The sequence below is a fragment of the Microcaecilia unicolor genome, chromosome 6, assembly GCF_901765095.1.
Source record: "Microcaecilia unicolor chromosome 6, aMicUni1.1, whole genome shotgun sequence".
Taxonomy (NCBI): Eukaryota; Metazoa; Chordata; class Amphibia; order Gymnophiona; family Siphonopidae; genus Microcaecilia; species Microcaecilia unicolor.
Window position 1 is genome coordinate 299,492,251 of NC_044036.1, and position 23,499 is coordinate 299,515,749.

The 23,499-nt window shown below is 44.3% G+C and overlaps 1 protein-coding gene across 1 annotated transcript in view; it reads left to right on the plus strand.

Moving 5' to 3' along the window:
• Window positions 1-23,499, plus strand: part of DNAH9 (dynein axonemal heavy chain 9) — a 408,742-nt gene that overhangs the window by 263,244 nt on the left and 121,999 nt on the right. The window contains exons 49-51 of the mRNA XM_030208005.1: window positions 956-1,216; window positions 2,819-3,244; window positions 19,139-19,258. Coding sequence (XP_030063865.1) covers window positions 956-1,216; window positions 2,819-3,244; window positions 19,139-19,258 — 807 coding nt within the window. The remainder of the gene's footprint in view (window positions 1-955; window positions 1,217-2,818; window positions 3,245-19,138; window positions 19,259-23,499) is intronic.

The following is a 23,499-nucleotide window of genomic DNA, read 5'->3' on the forward strand; positions in this document are numbered from 1 at the left end:
ATTTCTAAGCATAAAGGCAGCAATTTTATAACAGAACACCTATAAAAATTTTCAAAAAAGGCACCGATTTTATAAGGGCAACGTAGAGGCTAACGTGCCCATAGCCGCCGAGAGGGGGGGCAGGGGGTTTCAAAATTCCCTGGGGCCCGGCGCCGCAGTCCCACCCGCCCTCCATCGTCGACCGTCTGCCCCCTGCATTGAATAAGCAGCGCCTCTCACCTCCGTGAAAGCAGCGCTGCAGGCAGCAGGGCAGCAGATCGCCTTCCTTTGGGCCTCCTTCCCTCCCTGTGTCCCGCCCTCGTCTGACGTAACTTCCGCGAGGGCAGGAAACAAGGAGGGAAGGAGAGCCAAAGGGAGGCATTCTGCTGCCTGCAGCGCTGCTTTCATGGAGGTGAGAGGCGCTGCGATTTCAATGCAGGGGACCCGGCCCGGTGGCAGACGGAGGGGGGAGCGGCGGCGGCGACCTCGGGTGGGGGGGGTGAATGGAGGAGCGGCGGCGGCGACCTGGGGGGGGGTGGAGGGTGGAGCAGCGGCAGCAACCTCGGGGGTGGAGGGGGAGTGGCGGCAGTGACCTTGTGGGGCCCAGTCTCTCGGCGGCCCTAAACGTGCCTTAGTAAAATAGGGTGCTATGGTAGTGGTCAATGGTGCAGAAATGCTTGCACACACATTTACGTCTTCCCTGAGGCAAGTGCACTTATGTGCATGTATGCACATTCCCCCAAATTCTATATATGGCACTTTAATTTCCATGTGGAACTCAAAGCGTATTCTACAACAATGCATGTAACTTAATTGGTTAACTAGCTAATCAGCACTGTTAATTGGCCCCTGGAGTGACTAATCTAGACCAGGGCTGCCTTCACATCTTAGTGAATAGACTTGGAGCAAGTTCTTGGGATATATGTTTCTTTCCCTACTGATGCTTTTTTGTGTGTGGTGGGGGGTGTACCTATAGGTGGATGACCTTAAGGCCAAACTGGCAGCACAAGAGGTGGAGCTGAAGCAGAAGAACGAGGATGCTGATAAGCTGATCCAGGTGGTAGGTGTGGAGACAGAGAAAGTGAGCAAGGAGAAGGCCATTGCTGATGAGGAGGAGCAGAAGGTGGCTGTAATTGCAGAGGAGGTTGGACGCAAGCAGAAGGACTGTGAGGAGGACCTGGCTAAAGCAGAGCCTGCCCTAGCAGCAGCCCAGGAGGCATTAAATACACTCAATAGGGTATGAAAACAGACCAAAAGCCCTCAGACCCATGGAAATGAAAATATTGAGCACACTTAGATGTACCCATGACTGCCCTCTAGAGCATTGTTCTTATTTATTCAGATATTTGTAAATGTCCATTCTTGATTCAGATTGTAAAGACCAAAAGCAAACTCTCTTCATGGAATAGTCTAATTTGAATCTGAAAGATAGAATGCTCTGAAAGAACTGCAAAATTGTTTGAAAATATCTTCTCCTTTAGTCCAAATCACAAAAATGTTATTAATTTACAAGTACTATTTGTAAGATGTAGTGTGGGATTCATTCAGGAATATTGTTTCCCATTCTTCCATTTAAAGTTTGGCATGCAGATGGTCCACTTAGATGCCCATAGCAGGTCCCATGTCACTAATGAAATCAAAGTATTGCTGAGTCAGGAATCATTACTGGTGTATATTGGTGGTTCAGAGTAGATATTTTTTAAAATGGTGACATTCTATATAGTGATTCTATGTTTGTTGTAACAAGAAGAGTAAAATGCATCCATCTCAACTTCATTCTATTAGGGACTCTTCTAGTTAGTCCTGGTTTTTCATGTCCGAGTCCCTCTTACTAAAATGTGTTAGAAATTGCATTTATCATGTTTTAATGCAAAACATTAACATTCATTAAGTGCAGCTCTAGCACAGCCACCATTGAAGGATGTCCTAGCGTTTCACTTGCAGATCCTGCATTAAAATGACCATTTGCACATGGTACTGTTAAGTGGACCCAAGCTAACTACACAAAATCTGGTTAGCAGGAGGTGTGTGCTGCGCGATTCCTGGAGTTTGCTCTCCATGCCCATTCCGTGACCTACTTAATTACCCCCCCCCCCCCCCCCAAACACGAAATGCTGTTTTAATGTGTGAATGTGCACATGCTAACTGCTGAACCAATGCGGTAACAATTGCTGCACTTGTGCAGTAGCAGTTAAATTTTGCTAATGTGCATGTTAACTGCCTAAAGCACTTTAGTGAATGGGCCCCTTTGTGTTCTTGGATTTGAGGTTCTGTATCTTGTACAGCAGCAGGATGTCGACTCTCAGAATGCTGTAGAGCAGGAGTTGAAGGAAAAACCAGACCTAACTCAGGGGTCCTTTTACAAAGGCATGCTAGCATTTTTAGCAAGTGCGTTAAATGTGCGTTAAACACTAGAGATGCCTATATATTCCTATGGGCGTCTCTAGTGTTTAGCGCACGATAAACATGCTAGCGTGCCTTTGTAAAAGACCTCCTCAAGGTTTCTGATGGATCAGTGTAAGCCGAGAGGTATAGCATGGAATGAGTGAACAGCATGTGTTTATTCTGGAGGATGGGGTTGAAGATCCCCCAGATTCATAAGCCAATAGGCTTGCATATTTTTGCTTGTGGAGATCATTAAATTATACCCATTAAGGAATAGGGCTATACTGTTCTTATGCAAAGAACCATCGATAGAGATTAAAGTTCCAGTTGTCATTGCAAGCTTGGAGGCTATTTCTCTAAATTGATGACTTCAGTGCCTGGTTCCATTAGTGCATGCATACAAAGGGAAGAATAGTTTCTTCATTGTTCCTTAATGCTTTTTTTTTCTTTTCAGACCAATCTAACAGAGCTGAAGTCATTTGGGGCCCCTCCCTCAGCTGTCAGTAACGTGACTGCCGCAGTCATGGTGCTGACTGCTGCAGCTGGGAAAGTTCCGAAGGACAGGAGCTGGAAGGCTGCCAGAGTCATTATGGGCAAAGTAGATGGCTTTCTGGACTCCTTGGTCAATTTCAATAAGGAAAATATCCATGAGAACTGCATCAGAGCTATTCAGCCATACTTACAGGACCCTGAGTTCAATCCTGAATTTGTGTCATCCAAGTCATATGCTGCATCTGGTCTGTGCTCCTGGGTTATCAACATTGTAAAGTTCTACGAGGTGTACTGTGATGTGGAGCCCAAGCGCCAGGCACTTAACAAGGCCAATGCAGACCTGGCTTCAGCCCAAGAGAAACTGATGCATATCAAGGCCAAAATCACTGTAAGTACAAAAAATGATAAGCAACATAGTGCCATCTACAGAAACCTTAAATTGTAGGACTATCAGGTTTCTGATCATTTAGAATGTGTTTGATATGCAAAAAAAATTTTTTTTAATGAGCAGATAAGCTAAACAAAATAAGTTTCCCCCAGTTATTTTTATACAGATATTCAGCTGCATTTGTCCCAACTAAGTGCACAGCTAAATATCTATCTAAATCTATTCATTCATATTAGCCCAGTGGCTCATTGTAAGGGCTATGCAGTGTCATGCAACTGGCCTTTGACTCAAACCCAAGTTGGGTTTTCTGTGCTTTGGGTTGGTTGGTATGTTGCAGAGGCAGTATCTACAGCCCCTGGGTGCAGGAGACAGTGAGAAGTCATAGTTTTTGTTCAGGGTAACCCCTGGTGGCCATATTTAGAGCCCTAGCACATTAGTTGTTGACATTAGGACTGCTGATCCAAGGACCAGACTTGGCATAGACAGTAAGAGAGTGTGGAGTCTATTAAGAGGGGATTAAACTCTGAGTAATGCACACAAAGGCTCTTGGTGCCAGAATCACAACCCTAGTTCTAACTGATCTGGAAGCACAAAGAAAAGAAGAAGAGAAACTACGAAGTCAAAAACTTTTGTCGGAAGATTTAAGCCTGCTGTTTTTTGCAGTGGGAGTTAAATAACTAATTCTAGTTGGATAGTACTGAATATAATGCTGAATGGCTACATTAGCTTTTAAATGTAGCCATTCAGCATTAATGCTACCCTTTTTGAATTTGGATAATTTATGTAGCTTGCAGTTTTGACCAAGTTTAGCCAGTTATAGAGGTGGATGTACCTAACAGGAGTGTAGTTAGCCCTCCAATTTTGTGGAGCCGAGGAGGGGGGGGGGGGAGGCAACACATTCCTACTGTTCACCCCCCCCCCCCCCCGGGTGATTTAACATACCTTTGCTGGTGGAGATGTCAAAGCCCCACCAGCCAAAGAAATGCCATGCCTGAACCATGTGCTGCTTCTGTAATGCAGAAGTTGATGGCATGCCTCCAACCACCAACTCCAGGACTCCCTGAGCATGCACTGTTCTTTCACAAACTGACCAAGAAGTCCCTAGTGTTGGAAGCAGGAGGCACTTTGTGGACTTCTGTATTATAGAAGCTACTCAAGGAGGAGAGGAGCGACTCAGGCACTGTATTTCTTTGGCTGGTGGGGCTTTGGCATCCCCGCCATCCAGTGCTTCAGGTTTGGAGGGGGATACAACCCCCCATGTCTATGCCACTGATGTTTGTCAAGTAAATCCTTTGAATATTCACTTCAAGGTTTTGACATTTCTGAATCACATCTGTTTGCCTTAGGCTCACAAATGGGTGTGGCTTATTGTCCTAGGTGGGACTTATCTTGGGGGTTGGGGATTGGTGGGTGGGAACTCAACTGATACCATATGGCTGTAGTGATTCTGAAGGAAGATGAGTCATACAGCTAAATTCTGAATATATGGTTCAAGTAGTAGATCCACCATGAGCAGGTTGTAGCAGACCAGATTCATGTTCATATCTTTGTCTGCTACAACCTGCTCATGGTGGATCTACTACTTGAACCATATACAATCTATTCAGAATTTAGCTGTATGACTCATCTTCCTTCAGCATCACTACAGCCATATGGTATCAGGCGAGTTCCCACTCGGACAGTTCCCACTTAAGGGGGACACCTCCCATCAAGGACTTCCCCCCTACCCCCGGTCATTTCCCGGCTCCCCTAGTTTTTTTTTTTTTACCAACCGTAGCTTCTTTCTTGGGTCCCATAAGTCCTGGCAGCACTTTTTTTTAACAACATCTGGAGCAAGGAGGTTAGAGCAGCATGCGGATGAACACAGAGGATGTATAATAACAAAATAACTTTTCATAGGTAGAGTAGTAATTTGTCATAATCAGTGTGCCATTTTGAAGAGCTGAATTAGGTTGAAATCTAGTTTGGGTGTGTATGGGGGCATTGCCCCCTACATGAACTGAATTTTTTACTTATCTGTTTGTGTATTTACTTATTTATGACATTTAGATCCCGGATTAAACATGAATTAGGTTGAAACCTAGTTTGGGGGATGTGGGAGGCAAAGGTAGAGTAGTAATTATAAATCATAATCAGTGCATCATTTTGAGGGACTGAATTAGGTTCAAACCTAGTTTGGGGGTGTTTGGGGGGCATTACCCCCCATGAACTACAGTTTGTATTTATTTATTTATTTATGACATTTAGATCCCAGATTAAACATGAATTAGGCTGAAACCTAGTTTGGGGTGTGTGTGGAGGGGGTGCATTGCCCCCAAACACATGAACTGCATGTCTGGAAGAGAAAAAGGAGGGAGATTACTTGCCTTGTGTGTTTTGTATTTTTTGGGTTATGGGTTGGAATTGGTTCAGTGGGAATTGTCCAGAATGGAATTGGTGGGTGGGAACTGTCCAGTTGGGAACTGACCTACAACCGGGGGAGGCTATGGAGAGAAGGGGATGTTGTACATTTGGGGAATATACTGGGCACAGGAGAATAGGGAGACAGGGGAACTGTTGTTCATGGGAGTAAAATAGGGAGACAGAAAGGGGTTGCTGGACATAGGGGGGGAGTAGGAAAATGCTGGATGGGGAATGGAAAGAGGAGATGCTGGATAGCAAGGAGGAGGAGAGAAAGGTGAGAGTTGGTGAAAGACTCAGGCTGAGGAAGAAGTTAGAGATGGAGAATGGGAGGGCTGGGTTGAGGGGAAGAGTAAGGAGGTGCATCAGAAAAGGAGGGACATGAAGGAGTCAAATCTGGATAGACAAGCGGAAAAATAAAAAGAAGAATTCTGAAAGGAAGAGTGTAATGTCAGAGAAGGATGTATGGGAGGAAGTGAAGACAAGATGAGAGAGAAAAAATGGCAAATGAAAAGAAGAAGATGCACAGAGGAAATCAGAAGCCAGAGTTTGGGACCAACATAATTATAAAAATAAAACAAGCAGATAACAAAGATGGAGGTTTTTTTTTCCATTTTTTTCTCTATTACCTCTCCCATGGCGGCATAGCACAGTGCCACCTGGGACTGAGTGAGCAGGTTGCAGCTCCTTAAGGGACATACATATCTTGGAAACTTCACACATTTATGAATATATTAATCAGTGAGAGGAGTTTAAACCTAGAACTCAATGAAATTCTCTAACTTTAATGCTTGCGACCAGTTAAAAGCGAAATAAGGCATTATCTCAAAGTCTGTTAAAAATAAAACAAAATTAGCAAGTTTATGAAAGTCAGTATTTAGTAGCACAGCTGCTGTTTAATGTTCAACATTTAACTTAGACATATAGTTATATAAAGGTTCTTCCAATCAGAAGGCCTTTGACATTGTCCTGACAGGGCATGTGATCCATTTTTTTTTGTTACATTTTTACTCCGCGCTTTCCCACTCATGGCAGGATCAATGCGGCGGGCAATGGAGGGTTAAGTGACTTGCCCAGAGTCACAAGGAGCTGCCTGTGCCGGGAATCGAACTCAGTTCCCCAGGACCAAAGTCCACCACCCTAACCACTAGGCCAATCCTAAGAGATAAAGCTTTTTCAGTTACTATTCTGCAGCTAACAAATTTAATATCATAAAGTTAAGACACATTTCCAACTATTTTAGGCTTAGGAATCATCTGAAAATCAAATAATTTTCTTTATCTGGAGATCCTTAAGGGCGGTTGGAAGGACAGAGTCTGTAGTGCAATGGAGTGGATTTATTCATTTTCTACATGGATAATGAAAAGGTTTTGATATAGGTAGGGGTCATGAGAGGTTTAATAGGGCCTTTCTTTGTATTCAGGGAAAGAGAGGAGTCTGGTTTTCAGCAATAGGTACCTAACTTCAGAACCTAAGCTAAGCCCGTGAAGTTTGGTAAATTTTCAGTTGACAATTGATATTTAATTTAAACACCTAACTGTAAAATCTCAGAGTTTTCTTAGTATTGCTTTGAAGAGCCAGGATTTGGGCTGGTATCTCCAGCAGACAGAAGGAGGATTATAAGTGTAATATAGAGCAGAACTAAGATAACATCAAAAATTGTAGGTAATCTTAGAGCAGTGGTGAATAAGAGAAGAAAAAATGCTGAACTTTGAGGGTGAATTTGGAATAAGAGAAGATGAGCAGCACTTTATTTCTGTGACTGAAACCAAAATGGATGGAGTGAATAATAACTTCAAATAAGCAGAGAGTGGATTCCAAGTCTGGACAAAGTTATACTGGGAATAAGTCAGTGAAGGTTAAGCTTCAGGAAGATTATGAGAAGTAAAGCCAAGTGAAACAAACAAACAAGAGAAATGTGTTTAAGGAAAGAGGTGCCCAAAGAGATCAAGTTGGTAATAATTGGGAATAATAAGAAACATCCCAGAAAAACACAGGATTGGTGGTGAAGAATAAAGTTCATATATCACAAAAAGGAGTAGAGAGTATTAGTACAACACAACAATCTCTCTGAAGTAGTGGCAAATAGTACTTTCACAAGACTATGGTTCTGTGAAGTGCATGAAGTTTTAAATGAGAAGAAGGGGAAAAGCCTCTGAAACCAGCCCAACCACCAACCCAAATAATTGTTTTCAAAAACAAGGGTTGAGGAGAATCAATGGGCTATTTCTCATCACTGGCACAAAAAAAACCCCTTATTTCTTTTAATGTAAAATGCTATGCTTCACAGAACTGACTATGGATGGATCCACAAAAAGAAGTAAAAGACTACTTAACTTAAACTTCAAGTGCAGTAAACAACTTGTAAGTAGTAGGTCTGTCACACCGACTTTGGCCAGAGTTTCACTGTAGATAGCTGTCTGAAGGCTTGGGAGACCTTACAAAATGTGTTAAACGAAATCATTAGGGTGCAAAAAAAGAAAACGTGCACATTAAATCATTAAAATACAAAAATCGTGAAACAATTATTTGGGTTGGTGGTTGGGCTGGTTTCAGAGGCTTTTTCCCCTTCTTCTCATTTAAAACTTCATGCACTTCACAGAACCATAGCCTTGTGAAAGTACTATTTGCCACTATTTCAGAGAGATTGTTGTGTTGTATAGGAAGAATAAAGTTCAAACAGCTAAAAATCTGAAAATAAACCCAGAATATAATCCCTCTATGTATATTTATGTTCTCCAGAGAGAGGACTGAACTGCAACCATTATTTTCAGCAAGCTACTGAGTCCAAAGTGCACTACAGAGATCCTAACCTGCCACCTTTTCACATTGCAAGGACTGTAGCTGACAGCAATTCACAGTGCAGGGATGATAGCCTCCACCATTTCACATTCCAAGGACCTTAGCAGTCAGCATTTCACAGTGAAGGGTTATCCTTCTTATTTTAACTCTGTCCTCTTATTTTCTAGGCTTCTAGAATTTGCATACAGACATTGCAAAGTGGAAGATTAATCTGATGGTTAGAGTAATGGACTGAGAGCCAGGGAAGCCCGGTTCAAATCCCAGTGTGGCTACGTATGATCTTGGGCAAGCCCTTAACCTTTCATTGCCTTGGGTTCAAACTTGCCTTGAGCCACAGCTGTAAAAAAATGTGAGCTATGATTTTTTTTTATATATTTACAGCCTGCTGCAGGGACTATACCTGCTGCCATTGCACACATAAGTACATAAATCCACACTGGGAAAAGACCAAGGGTCCATCGAGCCCAGCATCCTGTCCATGACAGCGGCCAATCCAGGCCAAGGGCACCTGGCAAGCTTCCCAAACGTACAAACATTCTATACATGTTATTCCTGGAATTGTGGATTTTTCCCAAGTCCATTTAGTAGTGGTTTATGGACTTGTTCTTTAGGAAACCGTCTAACCCCTTTTTAAACTCTGTCAAGCTAACCGCCTTCACCACATTCTCTGGCAACGAATTCCAGAGTTTAATTATGCGTTGGGTGAAGAAACATTTTTGCCGATTTGTTTCAAATTTACTACACTGTAGTTTCATTGCATGCCCCCTAGTCCTAGTATTTTTGGAAAGCGTGAACAGATGCTTCACATCCACCTGTTCCACTTCACTCATTATTTTATAGACCTCTATCATGTCTCCCCTCAGCCATCTCTTCTCCAAGCTGAAAAGCCCTAGCCTCCTTAGTCTTTCTTTATAGGGAAGTCGTCCCATCCCCGCTGTCATTTTAGTCGCCCTTCGCTGCACCTTTTCCAATTCTACTATATCTTTCTTGAGATGCGGCGACCAGAATTGAACACAATACTCAAGGTGCGGTCGCACCATGGAGCGATACAATGGCATTATAACATCCTCACACTTGTTTTCCATACCTTTCCTAATAATACCCAACATTCTATTCGCTTTCCTAGCCGCAGCAGCACACTGAGCAGAAGGTTTCAGTGTATTATCGACAACAACACCCAGATCCCTTTCTTGGTCCGTAACTCCTAACGTGGAATCTTGCATGACGTAGCTATAATTTGAGTTCTTATTTCCCACATGCATCACCTTGCACTTGCTCACATTAAATGCCATCTGCCTTTTAGCCGGGGGTTGTTGTGCCCTGAGCTAATTTTTGCACCCCCTTTTTGGAACTAGTCTTGCAGTATAAACTACCCAGATATTGAGGCAATGGCCGCACACCAAAAGTACCTATGTTGTTTATTATTTTCTTTTTCTGTTTGGTCCTGGTCTCTTTACCACTTCCTCTTGTTGGTTTTCTTCTAAATTCTTTTCCAGGATCTCATTCTATTTTCTATTTCTTTACTCTCCCTGTCTTTTCCCTTCCTCCCCTACATCTGTTTTTGATATTAAGACTTCTGTTTCATCTTTTTTCTCTCACATGCCTTTTTAAAAACCTACATATATAGCTAGATTTTATTCTTCTTGTCCCCCCCTCCAGTCTTTAGTCTCCCTATATTTATCTTTCACCTACTTACCAGCTTTCCATTTCTTATTCTTACTTCCCTAATATTACCATTCCCTATCTCTGCTTCTTATTTCTTCTCAAATCTCCTATCCCCCTTTATCTTTCACATACTTTCTAGTCCTCCATTTCCATCTACTATGCTTATTCTCTCCCCAGCCTCATGTATCTTCCGCTGCTTCTCTCATCTCCTTACCAGGCCTAGCCCCCTCCCCCATTCAGACTCCCATTTCTTCTTTTTGTCTCCTCCAAGCCTACCCTCTCTTAAAGAGCAGTCCCTTCTTTTGTCTCTCGTCTTTTCTGTGGACTTCTCTTATTTTCAACTGCCTTCCAACCCATCCAGGTCTTTTAAATTGTCTCCCCTCCCTATTTTCTGTATTCATTCTCACAGCTCTATTCATTCCCTCATCCTAGTCCACATTGTCCTCACTAATCCCTGAACTGATTATTAGTCCCCTCTTTCCTTCCACCTAATCTCACATCTCCATTCTTCCATTTTACCCAATCCCTGAGTCCTCATTCACAATCCCTCCCCTGCATCCTCAGCTAATCTTGGAGTCTGTTGTCTTCTGGTCTCTCACCCAATTCTAGGTTCTCTGCCTAAGTCTGAGTCCCAGCTCACCGCATCCCCTTGTCCTCAGATCTGCCCTCCTGCCTATTTTTCCCTTTCCTAGGCCATCCACTACCCCTGCTTTTCCTTCTATATCCATTTCTCTCCTTCCTTAGCATCGGTCCTTGCTTTCCACCCACACAGAATATGTTCTCCTCTCCCCCAGGATAAAACTCTGGCCCCCTTCTCCAGTCCCCTAAGGGTTTTCTAGGAATTGAACCCAGGCTAAGGACTGGAGACTTGCAGCTGAGCCAGGGAGTCTTGCAACCTGAGCTCCCAGAAATGTGATTAGAAGAGGCAGAAGGAGAAGCCCACCTTTGGAGGAACCCATTGTACCAGCAAAAGGAATGTTTTATCAATGGTAGCATATGAGGAAGTCCAGTCAGACACACCCTTAGTAGTTGAACAGTTTTCAGTAGCCCTGACCAGTATTTACTGCTATCCCAGCTTCTTGCACTGCTTTAGTGCAAGTTCTTCCCTATATGTTTCATGTTTGATTTCTCTTAATCCTTTGGTTCCTGTCTCTTGCCTGATCCTTGTTCTATGTCTGATCTTACCTGGTTTCAACCTTGCTTGACTTAGCCCTGAGCCTAGCCTCACTATTCTCGCTCTTGTCCAGGGGAGGTTATAACAAGTCCCCAGCCCCAACCACTGCCTCCCTGTTCCCAGCCTCCAGCCTATTTCTCCCAATCCCCAGCAACAGCCTCAGCCCTATGTAGCACCAGCATCAACCTCTGACTCACTTCGCTGTAGTCCCAGCATTGGCCTTCAGCGTTCTTCTCCCAGCCCCCCAGTCCCAGCATCAGCCTCCAGTCCCCTGCTCCATATGCAATATCTCCAGCTCCTACCTACCCTAGTATCAGTCTCCAGCTCCAGCATTATTCCCCAACCTTCAGCTCCAACTCCTATCTGTTCAGGCAGTACCATTCTGGACACAGTGGCAGGGGCATGTTTCTTCCCTCCCACTCTTCCTCAGGCTGCCTGGAAGATTTGAGATATTGAACAAGGTATGTCCTGTTTTTCATAGTAAACAGGAAGTACCACCTCTTAACATTCAAATCTAATACTGTGCCCATAGCACAAGAAGAAGAGACACAGCACAGTGGGAGGAGGAAAGAAACATGCAGTGAAGGGATGAGCCAGGCTTTGTCACCTTGAGTCAGTTCCTCTTTGTCCACCCTTAAGATTGCTATGCTGCAGGGATGGTACCTGCTCATTTCTCACTCTTCTCCCACTGTTATTTCATACTACATGGAGTGCACTGCCACCTTTTCAGCTTTAGGGTTCTCTCATTATCTTCAAAGACATTGTTTTGATTTGTGGAAGGCAGCTGAGAGAGAACTGAAGATATGAGTGAGAAAGAATCCCCATGACTACAATTTACTCTCTTACAAATGGCACTCAAGTCTTATAGTAAAATATTAATCACAAGGAAGCCAAGAAAAAAAACAGATATGACAGTCTTTGCACAGACTTGCTGCAAATGGCTTTTTCTCTAGATCTTCTCTTCGAAGTAAAAACACTTTAGCTCATGATCAGTTTTCATCCCAATGGTTGCAACCTGTTCTGACATACAAAGCATGCTATATAAATAAAGAGAAATGATTTTTGATTCTCATCTTTGAGTGAAAGCAGCAGAAAAGGTACAGCGAAGGGCGACGAAAATGATAGTGGGGATGGGACGACTTTCCTACGAAGAGAGGCTGAGAAGGCTAGGGCTTTTCAGCTTGGAGAAGAGACGGCTGAGGGGAGATATGATAGAAGTGTATAAAATAATGAGTGGAATGGATCGGGTGGATGTGAAGCGACTGTTCACGCTATCCAAAAATACTAGGACTAGAGGGCATGAGTTGAAGCTACAGTGTGGTAAATTTAAAACGAATCGGAGAAAATTTTTCTTCACCCAACGTGTAATTAGACTCTGGAATTCGTTGCCGGAGAACGTGGTACGGGCGGTTAGCTTGACGGAGTTTAAAAAGGGGTTAGATAGATTCCTAAAGGACAAGTCCATAGACCGCTATTAAATGGACTTGGAAAAATTCCGCATTTTTAGGTATAACTTGTCTGGAATGTTTTTACGTTTGGGGAGCGTGCCAGGTGCCCTTGACCTGGATTGGCCACTGTCGGTGACAGGATGCTGGGCTAGATGGACCTTTGGTCTTTCCCAGTATGGCACTACTTATGTACTTATGTAACTCCAGAATGGGCTATCAGGGGAGATTTGGGTGGGGGTGGGGGACAGTTACTTTCTGCATTTACACTAGTGACTTAATCAGTAGCATTCAGCATTTTAGGAGATCATTTTGCTGAAACAAAAGTCTGGTAATCACGACACATATTTGAATACACTTTCTAGCTAAGCATTTTTAATATGCAAGCCCACAATTCTTTATTTGCTGTACAAGGTATAATGCTTCTTTCATGGCAGGACACCAGATGCTTAGTGCTTAAGAATGACAGCACTGGACAATAATTTTCCATTTTCAGGGGGTGTCAAGGACACTTAGAAGAAGGCTAAACATGACAAATAATTAGAAATTCCCATTCACAAATGATGGAACTACCAGCTAATTCATCTGTAGAACAGGTACAGCACAGACAGGAGTGCAGCGTTCCCACATATACACTGCCCCACTGTAGAAGGGGCACAGCACGGACAGGAGTGTAGTAATCCTATACATACACGACCCCACTGTAGAATGAGTACAGCATGTTCGGGAATGTAGTACTCCCACACATACACTGGCACACTTTGGAGATCACTTGATGCTGTGAGGAGCTCTAGGTGTGTTTCTTTGGAGCTGGCCAGAGGCCTCTTCTCAATCCTATTTCGTCAGCTCCATATCTCTCTACTTTTTGGCACAGTACCTCTGCATTAGCATTTTTTTTCTTGCATGGACAGATTCCTGACCAAATCGGCTCCGATAGTGTCTAAACCTCAAAGGAAAGAGAGAGACTGCGGCAGGCCTGCAAACAACAAAATGGCGGAACCTCTTCAGGTCCCACAGCTCCTTTGTTCAGAGGCAGCAATATTGAAGCTTACATCTTCGGTGGTACAGGCTCTAGACTCCTGCTTCACCCAGCTCTCTGAACAAATTGCAGGCTTGTCCCAACTCACATCAGAACTAACCCGAAAGACTGGTGAACTGGAGTACCAGGTGTCCGACTTGGAAGATGGCATTTAACGGTACGTGAGCATCAAGCAAAACTCGATGGCCTTGAGAACTGGGTGTATAGAGACAATCTCCGGTTCGTCACAATTCCGGAGTCGGTGCTGGTGAAGTTACTGCTGCAGGAGTTGGAGCATTGGCTGGATTCTATCGTCCCTCACCCAGAGGGCTCATCACCGGTATGTCCAGAGAAGGCCCACTGCTTGGGTGCAAAGTGGCCCGGCCCAGCAATCCATGCCTCAGAGTGATAATCACAAAATTCCACATTTATGTGCAAAAGGCTGCTTCGCTGCACAGTTACAAAGATTGCAGGGATCAGGTTGGGTATGAAGACGAACCAGTCCAGCTGCTTTGTTTCTATGCTTCTGGGTGGGGGCTGGACACCTGGAAGTATTGTGGGCTATTTAATGCATCTCTTTGTCTCTTTAAGGTAGGAGTATGGCTAATCGTCCCCTGTCCTATATAGTCTCTTGGAATGTTTCGGGTATTACTTCCCTAATTAAGCTCACCAAGATCCTCTCTGTTTTGAAGCATCACAAGGTGTTTTTCGCTTATATTCAGGAAACCAAACTTCCTGATGTAGAGCACCAAAAGTTGTGCTGACACTGGGTGGGTGATTGCTTCTTTTCCTCGGCACAAGGGCGGTTGGGGGGGTAGTCGCAATCCTTATCTATAAAAATTTGTCATGCCAGGCACGCCTTCTATGTTGCGGCAGAGCCAGGTGGTATGTCTTAATCCACCTGAACATTATGGGCCAAGCACTGTTCCTGTCTAATATATTTGGTTCCAATACGTACAACATAAGTTTCTTTCAACTTGTGGTACACTTGGGTATTCAGCACTCTACGGCCTCTTGGATCTTAGTGGGTGATTTCAATCAAGTTTTAGACCCCCTTCTTGATCATGTGTCTGCGCAGATGTGCCTAGCTCTCGGGGGGAGGGGGCAGGGAAGCACGGGTCTACCATATTTTACTCAATCACTGCACTTAATGGATCCCTAGCACTTGTTACACCCACAGGCCCACTACACCCGCCTTTCTTGGGTGCATGAAACCTGGTCGCACTTAGACTATATTGGGCACTCTGTTGCATTTTTCTCATTCTATGTTGGCTTGGTTGGTTGTAGAGATTGCCTTAATAAAGTTCTTTAAACATACACTGGTACACTGTAGAATGGGTACAGCATGGACAGGAGTGTAGAACTCCCATACATACACTGCCCTACTGTAGATGGATACAACATGGACAGGAGTGGAGTATCTCACTGGTCAGGAGAGCCCTCCCCTCTTCTGGAAACTGCAATAATATAAACAGGTCATGATGCAGTACTTTAGTAGCGCAACTAGAGGTCTCTTCCCTTTAAGCATGGCAGAACTTCAGAGGTTTCTACACTTTCCCCCTCCTTCAAAAAAAAAAATGGTGAACACACAGTGAAACCATTTTTTTTCCACTTTGATTAAGCATTAATATTTCATCTTAATTAAGAAACTCACTAAAACCCTAATTCTATAAACATAGACACACAAATTTGCAGCTAGCATGCAAAATTGCATGGGCAAGTTATAGAAACGTGGCTAACGTAATTGTTTAGTGGTTGGTAATTGGCTCTAACTGCCAATAATAACCCTTAAGTGGTATTAATTGGCACCAATTTGCAGTTGCCTGTGCAACTGCACTTAGGTGTTATTCTATAAACTTAACGCCTACATTCTGTAGCGCATAACTGCAAAGGGGGTGTTTATATGAGAGAAGCATGGGCAGGTCAGGGGTGTGTTGACACTTACAGTGGGGGAAATAAGTATTTGATCCCTTGCTGATTTTGTAAGTTTGCCCACTGACAAAGACATGAGCAGCCCATAATTGAAGGGTAGGTTATTGGTAACAGTGAGAGATAGCACATCACAAATTAAATCCGGAAAATCACATTGTGGAAAGTATATGAATTTATTTGCATTCTGCAGAGGGAAATAAGTATTTAATCCCTCTGGCAAACAAGACCTAATACTTGGTGGCAAAACCCTTGTTGGCAAGCACAACGGTCAGACGTCTTCTGTAGTTGATGATGAGGTTTGCACACATGTCAGGAGGAATTTTGGTCCACTCCTCTTTGCAGATCATCTCTAAATCATTAAGAGTTCTGGGCTGTCGCTTGGCAACTCGCAGCTTCAGCTCCCTCCATAAGTTTTCAATGGGATTAAGGTCTGGTGACTGGCTAGGCCACTCCATGACCCTAATGTGCTTCTTCCTGAGCCACTCCTTTGTTGCCTTGGCTGTATGTTTTGGGTCATTGTCGTGCTGGAAGACCCAGCCACGACCCATTTTTAAGGCCCTGGCGGAGGGAAGGAGGTTGTCACTCAGAATTGTACGGTACATGGCCCCATCCATTCTCCCATTGATGCGGTGAAGTAGTCCTGTGCCCTTAGCAGAGAAACACCCCCAAAACATAACATTTCCACCTCCATGCTTGACAGTGGGGACGGTGTTCTTTGGGTCATAGGCAGCATTTCTCTTCCTCCAAACACGGCGAGTTGAGTTCATGCCAAAGAGCTCAATTTTTGTCTCATCTGACCACAGCACCTTCTCCCAATCACTCTCGGCATCATCCAGGTGTTCACTGGCAAACTTCAGACGGGCCGTCACATGTGCCTTCCGGAGCAGGGGGACCTTGCGGGCACTGCAGGATTGCAATCCGTTATGTCGTAATGTGTTACCAATGGTTTTCGTGGTGACAGTGGTCCCAGCTGCCTTGAGATCATTGACAAGTTCCCCCCTTGTAGTTGTAGGCTGATTTCTAACCTTCCTCATGATCAAGGATACCCCACGAGGTGAGATTTTGCGTGGAGCCCCAGATCTTTGTCGATTGACAGTCATTTTGTACTTCTTCCATTTTCTTACTATGGCACCAACAGTTGTCTCCTTCTCGCCCAGCGTCTTACTGATGGTTTTGTAGCCCATTCCAGCCTTGTGCAGGTGTATGATCTTGTCCCTGACATCCTTAGACAGCTCCTTGCTCTTGGCCATTTTGTAGAGGTTAGAGTCTGACTGATTCACTGAGTCTGTGGACAGGTGTCTTTCATACAGGTGACCATTGCCGACAGCTGTCTGTCATGCAGGTAACGAGTTGATTTGGAGCATCTACCTGGTCTGTAGGGGCCAGATCTCTTACTGGTTGGTGGGGGATCAAATACTTATTTCCCTCTGCAGAATGCAAATAAATTCATATACTTTCCACAATGTGATTTTCCGGATTTAATTTGTGATGTGCTATCTCTCACTGTTACCAATAACCTACCCTTCAATTATGGGCTGCTCATGTCTTTGTCAGTGGGCAAACTTACAAAATCAGCAAGGGATCAAATACTTATTTCCCCCACTGTATGTGCTAAGTTTATGGCATACTGTTAAATGGGCTCACAGTTGACAGTACCAGTCTTTTATATGCTTATGTCTAAAGTTAGGCACTCAAATAATGACTTAAACTAGTATCCTATAATGGCATTGATGCCCAACTTTGCCATTATAGAATACTTGCTTAGTGCTCAATTTTTTAATGCCTTAGTTTTGGTGTGCTTTCTTGAATCTACCGCTAAGTGACCAACTTGGTGTTCTCCAACTCCTATCTTCATCACCTCAGAAGCCTCTTCTGATTTATATGCAACATGGATTTAACTGTGTATTGCAGATACAGGCCTAGAGTGCTCCACCACCCTTCACTCCCTCTAAGAGGTATATCCCCAGCATGGAGATATGAATATGAGATTTATTTGCTTTCCTCCCAAAGAATGCAAATAGATAAAATGAATAACAAATGTATCTAAACAGACTCCTTGTCTGATGGGACAGGGAGGGATGTATATGGAGACAGGTTCGTCCACCTTAGTACTCAGGTATGATAAAAGGATGCACTTGGGTAATAGATCTCTGCCACAGCTCTGAGTTGTTCACTGGTTCCTTCTTTCCAAATAAAGGGACACTTCCTTCTTATCACTAGGCCCTTGTGCTACTGGACTCTTCTTACAGATTTTCATGGTCCTGTCATCTCCATCTACCTTTGTTGTAGCATGTAGCTGGCCTTGGTGGCCTGTGAGGACTGCAGTCTGTACCAGGTGACTGTGTAGGTGACATTAGATGCAGCACAAATCAGGTATACCATCCTGGGTGATCATAGCCTCTCTAATCCCCAAAACTCATGTACTGTAAGGAAATCCCAGGATTCTACATGCAAGACCCTGTTATGTTTCCCTCCAATTTAGAAAGAGGACTCCTAACCAGTGACTGTCAAGCAAGTCTCCTCCATTGCCTGAGGTTCAACTATTTCATCCTGTAGTTTAGTGACCTGTGAGATCTTATAAGTTTCTATGCTATGCCCTACCTCTAGTCCATGGCCCTTTGGGGGTCTGTGAGACCATTGCAGAGAGTCCACAGGACACAGAAAAGATAGTAAAGTCTTTTCATACTGCTGTAATCCATGCAGGCAAAATATGGAAGCTGTCGTACAAGTGGGATCATCAGTGGCTGTGGGAAAGGCAGTAGCAGCAGCACTAAGAGCCATGATGGGGGTGGGATGAGGGGTAGCTGTGCAGACCAGACATAATGGGGGTATGATCAGAGACAGCTGTGGAGGGTAGAAGTGCAGGACCAGCATGAGCCTGCAGGGCCAGGGAGCAGCAATGCAGCATTGATAGGTGAGGAGAGGGAGGGATACTAATGGTTGAGGACTGTTTGGAAGGTTTTTACTTTCTAAATGAAATATGAACACAAAAGGCTTTTATTAATTTGAATTGCATCATCCTTCCATTGCATTTCTGTGTGTTGGGTTCATTTTCTCTGTTTTTCATGTTTTGTTTTAATTTTGTAAACTGGTTTGTTGTTCCTTTATGCAAAGTTGTCTACCAAATTTAATAATCCTTTTAAATCTTATCAGGACATAAATTAGTTTCTAAGCCTCAATTTTGAAGATAAGCTCATAAGTGGCATACAAGAAAGACCTGCAATTTGTGCCTCGGTGCTCAATCTTGAGTTTTACACCCAGACCCTTAAACCATTCTGTGGTGTTGAGAATAGAAAGCTGTGAAATTCATTTATTTATTTTATTTACAGAATTCACAATGTCATTTGATGCACAAGTAGTTCCACTGCAGTATGAAATGGTTTGGATGCATTTCTTAAAACATTGTTTTTTATTGTTCCCCCCCCCCCCCCCCCCCCCCCCCCCCCCCCCTTATACAGCACTTAAATGAGAACCTGGCAAAGCTAACTGCAAAGTTTGAGAAGGCCACAGCAGAGAAGCTAAAATGTCAGCAAGAAGCAGAGGCCACAGAACGCACTATCTCTCTGGCTAACCGTCTGGTAAGTTACAACAGATGTCATTCTTACAACCTGTCCTCCTTACACTCCCCTTCATCTTCCCCTCATCGAGGATGATGCAGGATGACCCTGCCTTACCCTGTCCAGACTGCGGAGCCAATATTCCCCACATCAAGCTTATACTAGTCATTCCTGCTCTCAGCATGGTGCTATATAATACAGCCTTTCTCTTCCCTTCTACTGTTTCAGCTGTCATTAGAATTGTCATGTACAACTTTGCTTCTTATTCCTTCTGATCCTGCTCTCATCTGGGAGCCATCGTGTATTCATCTCTCTTAACCTTTTCCTATTTCCCATCTGGTACTCATCCATTGCATATGACTTCTTAGGATTTCTCCTTTGGATTTCATCAGAGAGCCATGATAGATGGCCTTTGATATTATTCTTTTACACTAGGTTCTCATCAGGAAATTATCCAGCTGAGCTCCTATTTGCTGCCTAGTGCACAGCACATTTTACTACTCGGGTGGCATCTCATCAGTTCTAATAGAAAATGTTATTTTCATACATGAAAAGAGAAGTTAACAGGTCAGGAATTTTGCTTTGGGCAGATTGGATGATCAGAAGAATAACATTCTATAAATGCACTGGAGTCCTGTAAAATCAATTCACGTCAAAACACGAGGGAGGGAAGGGAGAGTTAAATAATTAGATCCAACCTTGCAGTGTTTTAAAAAATCAATTAAAAAAGATGAGAATGGAGAGAAGATAGTAGTAAGGATTTAAAAAAAAAAAAGACTATTTCTCTTTATTTTGCCACCATTAAACAACTCTGCTTTATACTATCTTAGATTATTTAATCCAGCCAAATCTAACTCATGACTATTCATCGTAGATATCCTGAAAACCCTATGGCAGTAGGTGTGCCCCAAGGACCAGCAAATATAGCTCATGAATATTCATTGTGGATATCTTGAAAATCCTACGGGACCTGGTGTGCCCTGAGGACTGGTTTGGGAATAGCTATTTAAACATTTCAAAATGGTGTCTGAATATATATACAAGCACTCAGCAAAAAGGGCCAATAGGATGCAATAAAAAGCAGTTACATTATCTTTACTCCAATCAGTCACAACAAGGGTAACCACTATATTTCCTTATTCATTCCTCAAGGATGTAAAGTATGAAACATGCAAATCCAATATTGTTCATGCTATGCAAGCTGATATTCCTGATCCTCTCCCAAACTGAGGGAGGAATACTATCTATGATCTTCCATCATACAAATATCATTGATAGAATAATTTTCATCAGTACAATGGTCCACGAGTAGAATTGCACTTGTACTGGTTTTAATGCGTCTTCTATGCTCATTCAGATGTAGTTAGGTTTGTCTCTCTGTACTTCCAATATAAACATTATGGAAATGGTATATGATGACACAATGCAGTGGTTTCCAAACCTGGTCCTGGAGGCAACCCAGCCAGTCATGTTTTTGGGACATCCACAATGAATATTCATGAGAGAGATTTGCATTCAGTGGAAGCAGTGCATGCAAACCTCTCTCATGAATATTCATTGTGGATGTCCCAAAAAGCTGACTGGCTGGGGTGCCTCCAGGACCAGATTTGGGAACCCCTGACATAATGGTGTCATGTTTTGCAATGACAGTATAAAGAACGTTAGGAACAGTTGAGGATAAACCTCCAATCAGGACATAAACCAAAGGCTAAATTCAGTAAATGGTGCCCAAATTTGGCACTGAAATAAATCCACATGGAGCACTATTCCACAAACAGCGCTCCAAGATGCGTGCCATTTATAGAATACTGCTTAGTGCTAGGATCTGCGCCCAATTTACACCAAACGAAACCTGGTGGAAACCCTGACACATAAATTAGGTGCAGATCCCCGCATCTTTAGTGAACATTCCTGATCTTCCCATTCCCCTCCCATAGCAATGCTCCATTTTAAGTTGCACACTAAAAGATTTATGCACAGATCTTTAAAGAATAACACATAGCAAGATGCATATGCAAATCCTAATTGGAGCCAATTAACTGCAATAATTGGTTGTTAGCACCCAATTATTGATAGATCGTTATTCAATTAAGATGCGTGCGCAACTTAGGCACACACCCACAATTTCAGGCACCATATATAGAATCCAGGAGCATGTGCAGAGCCCACATTTCTTATGACTCATAAGTAGCTGCCTCCAATACCGGGATAATCTGCAGAGCTATCATTTCTCCAATATTCTGACATCTTTGATAAGCAATAGTAGGACATTCATGTGAATCGTGGAGGAATATTGGAGAAGAGAAAGTGCAAGGGGTAGGTAAAGGAGGAAAGAACATGGAAGGGGGAGAAGAGGAGGGAATGCCATCTCAAACACACACATACACACAACCATACAGGGCCGGTCTTAGGGCGAGGCGACCGAGGCGGCCGCATAGGGCCCCGCGCTCAAGGGGGCCCCGCGCGGCACGCCTGGGGTCGCCCCACCCTCCGCTCCCATCCCTCCCCCCGACGATCAATCAATCGCTTTTCTGTAAAAAAAACTGAGAAGCGCCGAGTAGCAGGCAGCGCCTCGCGTCTGCCCTGCTAGTAAAAATCTCCTGCACATCTTCGGGCCGGCCTTCCCGCATTGTCCCGCCCTCCTCTGAGGTAATAGGCTATTACCTCAGAAGAGGGCGGGACTTAATGCGGGAAGAGCCTATTACCTCAGAGGAGGGCGGGACAATGCGGGAAGGCCGGCCCGAAGACGTGCAGGAGATTTTTACTAGCAGGGCAGACGCGAGGCGCTGCCTGCTACTTGGCACTTCTCAATTTTTTTAAGTTAGTGGGTGCAGCAGGAGGAGAACAGAGTTGGTAGGTGGGTCGGGTTGGGGGGGGGACTCAGATGGGAGAAGGATGTGGGATGGGGGTTCTCAGTTGGGGGAAGGGGGTAAGGGGGACTCAGATGGGAGAAGGGTGTGGGATGGGGGTTCTCAGTTGGGGGGAGGGGGTAAGGGGGACTCAGATGGGAGAAGGGTGTGGGATGGGGTTCTCAGTTGGGGGAAGGGGGTAAGGGGGACTCAGATGGGAGAAAGGTGGGGGATGGGGGTTCTCAGTTGGGGGAGGGGGTAAGGGGGACTCAGACGGGAGAAGGGTGTGGGATGGGGGTTCTCAGATGGGAGAAGGGGGCTGGAACTGGGGTTTGAGAAGGGGCCATATGGGAAATGGGGGCCATGCATGGGGCTGGTGGGAAAATGGGGCATGCGTGGGTCAGGTGGGAGAATGGTTCTGGGGCTGAAAAGGGGGGCTCTAATACAAGGCATGTGGATGAAGGGGGCTGGAACTGGGGGCTGAAAAGGAGGGTAGGTGGGATAAGGGGGCTAGTACTGGGACTGGAGGCTGAAAGGGGGCAGGGGCTGAAACTGTGGGTACTGGGGGCTGAAAAGTAGATAGGGAGAAGTGGCTGGGGCTGGGGCTGAAGCTTGGGACTGGTGAGAGAAAAGGGCTGGGGACTGGGGTTGAAACTGGGGGCTGAAAAGGGGACAGGGAGAAGTGGCTGGGGGCTGAAGCTCGGGACTGGTGGGAGAAAAAGGCTGGGGCTGAAACGGGGGACTGGTGGGATAGTGAGGCTGGACCTGGGGGCTGAAAAAAAGGGGCAGAGAGAGGGGCAGATCCTGAATGGAAGGGGGAACGAGAGGGAGGGCAGACCCGGATGGATGGGAGAGGGAGGACAAATGGTGGATTGAAGGGGCAGAGAGAAAGGGCAGACAGTGGATGGAAGGGATAGAAAGGGCAGACAGTGAATGGAAGGGGCAGAGATAGAGGGCAGATGTGCACAGAAGGGGCAGGGAGAGAGGGCAGATATTGGATGGAGGGGACAGCAGAGAGGGCAGACACTGGATGGCAGAGAGAGAGTGAAGACAGATGCTGGATGGAAGGAAGACAGTGAAAAGAAGATGAGGAAAGCAGAAACCAGAGACGACAAACTGTAAATAAAATATATTTTTTTATTTTTTTGCATTAGGATATAGTATTGTAGCTGTGTTAATAAATGTTTATAATAGAACATGTAAATAAGGTAATCTTTTTATTGGACTAATTTTAATACATTTTGACAAACTTTCGGAGAACAAAGCCCCCTTCCTCAGGTCAGGATAGGATACTGTAACAGCTCTATACTGTATTGACCTGAGGACGGAGGTTTTGGCCTCTGAAAGCTAAACGTATTAGTCCAATAAAATGGTATTATTTTATTTTCTATATTTGTTTTGTTTCTATTTGTT